Source organism: Protopterus annectens, chromosome 5.part0 (genome assembly GCF_019279795.1).
Source record: "Protopterus annectens isolate FY-2018-M chromosome 5.part0, PAN1.0, whole genome shotgun sequence".
Lineage (NCBI taxonomy): Eukaryota > Metazoa > Chordata > Ceratodontiformes > Protopteridae > Protopterus > Protopterus annectens.
This window is the reverse complement of record NC_056735.1, coordinates 896541329-896546328: the sequence shown is the minus strand read 5'-3', so window position 1 is coordinate 896546328 and position 5000 is coordinate 896541329. Positions and strand designations below refer to the sequence as shown.

The 5000-nt window shown below is 37.9% G+C and overlaps 1 protein-coding gene across 1 annotated transcript in view; it reads right to left on the bottom strand.

Moving 5' to 3' along the window:
• Positions 1-5000, bottom strand: part of SLCO2B1 (solute carrier organic anion transporter family member 2B1) — a 1297574-nt gene that overhangs the window by 523508 nt on the left and 769066 nt on the right. Inside the window, exon 4 of the mRNA XM_044072692.1 lies at positions 1218-1380. Coding sequence (XP_043928627.1) covers positions 1218-1380 — 163 coding nt within the window. The remainder of the gene's footprint in view (positions 1-1217; positions 1381-5000) is intronic.

Sequence of the window (5000 nt, the reverse complement as noted above, 5' to 3'; positions counted from 1 at the left end):
AAGCCTGGTGATGCCATTTTGTGTCTCTTATAAGTTCATCCTGTTTGAAAGAGGCATAGCTCCTTTAAACCAAGCAATGGTGAAAAACTATAGAAGCTACAGAACCATCATTTTACTACACTTGTATCATGATAGAAATGGACTTAGTCAATACATCAGATTAAGCCAAAACCACTGCAGCAACTCAAACAGAGTAAGAACATAGATTGTAGCCTCTTATACTGTAACTAACATTAAGCCTAAGACTCAACTTTACCTTAATGTAAATCATATCAGAATCAGTAAATTATAATATACGCTGTACCACATCCTTAGTAATCTGTGTAAAATCTAAATGCATATGGCGTTCCAATATTCTAACAGAAAAATCTGAGCAAAAACTCTACTTAACTTCCACTGGAATGCTCAGCAAACAAGCAGAATCTTTAAAAATTTACGCATGGCATTATATTATTGAATGTCATTGCAATTAAAGCAGTTTACGTCACTGTTCTATAAGGTTCTAATAAGGTCTGCAACACAAAGAACATTCATTTTAGTTATGAATTTTCTGACTATGCCTTAAATGTTATAGCTCTCTAGTCTTCCTTAAATAATGTGATAGTTTTAACCTTAGACTTCATGTTCATAAAAAGAAACACAAAATCTAAGTGTAAAACTCTTTAGACTGTCTATTGAATAGTGGTGCACTTCAATAGTTAGCAAGCAGCTGGAATACAATTAAAAGTCATGGATACCAAACATTCTGTAAACACCTATGCTCAGTATTCATATAAATCAGAAACAAATAGCACAGTGATTAAAATGTATCAACACTGTAGAACAGAATAAATACCTAGAAGAGTGGAAGTAGTTGTTTGAAATATAATCCTTTCTGACCTAACCATTTAAACCCTTTGGCTTTGCCATTGTAAACAAACTTGGCCAGTCAGAATTAAATCCAATCTTACTTCTCACCTCTGGCAAATATTAATGCTATTGTAACTCATGTTCTATATTTTTATAGTGTTGACACAGCTTTACATTCCATTTCAGTATTTTAGGGAAATGCAGAATAAAATAAAGATGAAACAGAATCATTTCAGAAATAGGAAACCTTACCCCTCAAACAGAAAAAAAAAATGGAAGGGGACTACCGATACAGTTTTTTCACTAATAATCAAGAAAGTGTTTTTTTTTTACAAAATAGTTTGCAAAAAATAACATTCCATACTTACTTGCAATAGATTCGTCGTATGTGTATTTTCCCATGATGAAGTGAGGTAGTGCCATGAGGAGTCCAGCAATGCTAACAAGGATTGCTCCAATGCCAATAATTCGAGGCCTGTGTACACGACTGCCAAAGAAACTGACAAAGACAATCAGTGCTGTATTTCCAATCTGCAAAAAAAAAAAAAGCGTGAGAATGTGTTTTAATAAGTGTATGATTTCACAGGTACATGCTATACTGTGCATTGTAAATGTTAATAAAACATTATAAGAAAATTATAACTTGTTTAAGGTATTATTTAACAATGTTCATATAGGAGAAAAGTCTCATAAATGCACATGCAGTAAGTAATATTAATACTACTTTCAACAATCTGTTATGTGAATCCTACATCTTCAATCCGACAACCACTTTAAAGGGGTAATTCAGAAGATATAAATGATCTATGATAATTATGTACAATGTAATCTTGACAACCTCAGATAATAACAATGTATGAGAAATTAATTATCAGAAGTCCAATCCCTTCATAAGGATTCCACAAGAAGAGGAACTGGGACTGTTGCTACAGACAAGGCAGTTTAGTCTGCCTTTTATAGCTTGTTACCATCACAACATTCACCAGTTCAAGTATTTAGAAGAATGAACAAGAGGGAGGAATGTTGGTTCTGCTCTCTTGATTGTATCCAAAGATTGCCTCCCTTTCTGACATGAATGAAAATTTGTTTATCTCTATGAGGAAAGCATGACAGCGCAGTTTAAATGCATAGGTCTTTAAATATATTTGTTTATAAATTCTGATTCTAGCATTTTTTTCAATCTTCATTCTTCTTTAGCTTCCCTGAGCAAGTAAATTCAATGACGTTGATTAAACATTTCTTCTCACGCACTTCTGAATAGTATCATTACATTTAGGGCTGAGGTTTTTATTTCATCGTGTTTGCCTATTCTTCAGACAGAACTTAGATGTATTATGTAAATGTATAATAAGAAACTACAGCTGAGTATTTTATGTGCCAAAGTAAAACTCAGTGTTTTATTAGACCCAGGCCCAGCATCAGACGAAGGTTGCTTTATGTGATGAATATCAACATCTTTTTTCATTAAAGAAATCTACCTGTCAGGACATAAAAATGTAGGCCCCAAAATGACGATGTATGTTCTCTTTCCACATGACAATGTCCATTCCTTCTTTGCTAGAGGTACGGTTAATATGACTATTTAATTTTTCATCTATTACTTATATTCTTTTAATAACAAGTGAACATAATTGTATTTTATGGTTGTCAGTAGGTGTTCCTTAAGATTCTACATTGAATCTGCCTTCCTCTAAGTTACGCAGTTAAATAAAATACTTGTAATTACTAGGTCAACTGTAAAGCAATCTGGACATATTGCTGAAAACAAATAACTTGCCCCCAAAACACGTCTATCTATCTATCTATCTATCTATCTATCTATCTATCTATCTATCTATCTATCTATCTATCTATCTATCTGTGTTATAGGACTACATATTTAATAGTGGTATACTAAATGTCGATAGTTTAAAATGCTGAAGTCAAAATACCCACTAATAGCATACACACAGAAAAGCGCCGGTTAGCTGGGGTATACTATTCCTGGCTCCACAAAGTCTGCACTGCAAATTTTCCCTTAGAACTAGCCAAGCCTCAACTCAAGTGCTTCAGATCAACTGCTCTTATTGCAGCACTTGCATAACCCAAATCAGCACTTATCCAAATCTCCTAGACAGCACTATTATTTTCCAAATCTCCTAGACAGCACTATTATAATATAGCATAAGACCCTCGATTGTCCGCAAGACAAGTGAAATTTACTTTTCCAAGCATGTCCAGAGGTCAGCTTCAGGTGTACTCTCCAGTTCATCTGGTGGAATTGGGCATCCTGAGGCAATGTCACAACTGCCTCATGTATACAGACAACCCTCTCCTCTTACCTCTAGACACAAACACTTGTGAGAGATGCAAATACACAGCCAGACTGGAGGCTAAGCGCTCTCAACCCATGACTGTAACAGACAGTCAAGAGGAGAAGAGACACACTAGCATCACATCACCAGTCACACATGGATCTACAAAACAAGCACCAGCAAAACATACACATAAATATACAAAAATGTATTTGGAGGCACTAGGTACCAATCTGAAAAAGAAACAGGGCCCTCCATAGCAGACAAGCAAGCAACCTGCACCTCCAAACACAAGTCAGAAAACACATAATTCACCTCGGCAGTGTGCCTCACGACAGCCCCTAAAGCAAAACACCATACCCAAAACACTAGTAATTGGAGACTCTATAGTAAGGCAAACAGATGTTCCACTCACCAGGATGAACAAGGAGAAGGTTACTGTCAGCTGCCTGTCAGGTGCTAGGATACGCCACATAACACAGGCACTTAGGTCACTCCAGAACAAGTACAAGTATGATGCTGTCATTCTACATGTTGGTGTGAATGATCTAAGACGTACCTCCCTGGACTACATGAAAAGAGACATTGAGGAGCTCTCTGATCATGTAGCCCAAGCTGGTATGACCCTGACCTTGAGTAGCATACTACCTTCACCTAGAATGATACCACAATACAAAGACAAAATGATCAATTTCAACAATTGGCTAAGCTTCTGGTGTCATTCTAAGGGGATCCAGTGTCTGTCTGCCTGGGATGACATGATAGACAAGCCTCACTGTTTCGCCAGAGATGGTTTGCACCTGTCACCCCTAGGCTTTCGAATACTGGCCAAGGATCTTGCCATCCCCATACTGCCTTTTTTAAGCAAGGCTCAAAGGACAAACCAACCACCATAACCAACACAGGTAACCAAAAACTAAGGGTAATGCTACTCAATGCCAGAAGTCTCAACCTCAAAATGCACACACTCGAGGCACTCCTCAGTATGGAGAAAATTGATGTTTATGCAGTGACGAAAGCCTGGTTCAAGGCTCCGGAGAGCACATCAGCACTACCAGGTTACAATTCATATCATACCTTCCAGCCTCAGTTACCAAATCACAGTACAAAGGGCGGAGGTGTATCCATATTCATCAAGGATACCCACATCTCCAGGTTAGTGGAGCAGCATGATGCCCCAGAGATCATCCATGCGCAACTATCAGCAGGCAAAATCACATTTCAAGTCGTAGCCTGTTATAGATCACCCACCATGTTCCAAGATGCTCACTCAGCATTCCTTGAGGCATTGGAAAATATAAAGGTCCTACCCAACACCATAATTTTGGGTGATTTCAACTACCCTGGTATAGACTGGGTGAACTACCAAAGTTCTAACTCCTATGTCCAGCAGTTCATAGAATTTATAAATTCAAATGCCCTTGAACAACTGGTATGTCCTCCCACTAGAGGGGACAACATATTGGATTTAGTCATCACAAATATGGGCGCCCATTGTACCACACCGGTTATCACTCCCTCTCTGGTCAGATCAGACCACAAACTGATAACCCTGGACATCCTCCTCCCCCAGTCAAAGAAACCATTGTAAAAAACCTTTCCAAAGCAAACTTCAAACTACTTGCATCAGAAGTGGAAAGCTTCACTATTCCCTTGCAGAAGGATAATGATATCCAAGATGCAGAATCCTACACCAAGGCACTTTATATACATCCTCAGGATTGCATGGACCGTGCTATCCCAAATAAAACCAAGACTCCTTCCTCAAGCAAGAAGAAACCAGTCTGGTGGACCCTGGCCATAGGCAAACTATACAATAAAAGGAGGAGACTTATACAAAAAAAGGCCAAATCTCAA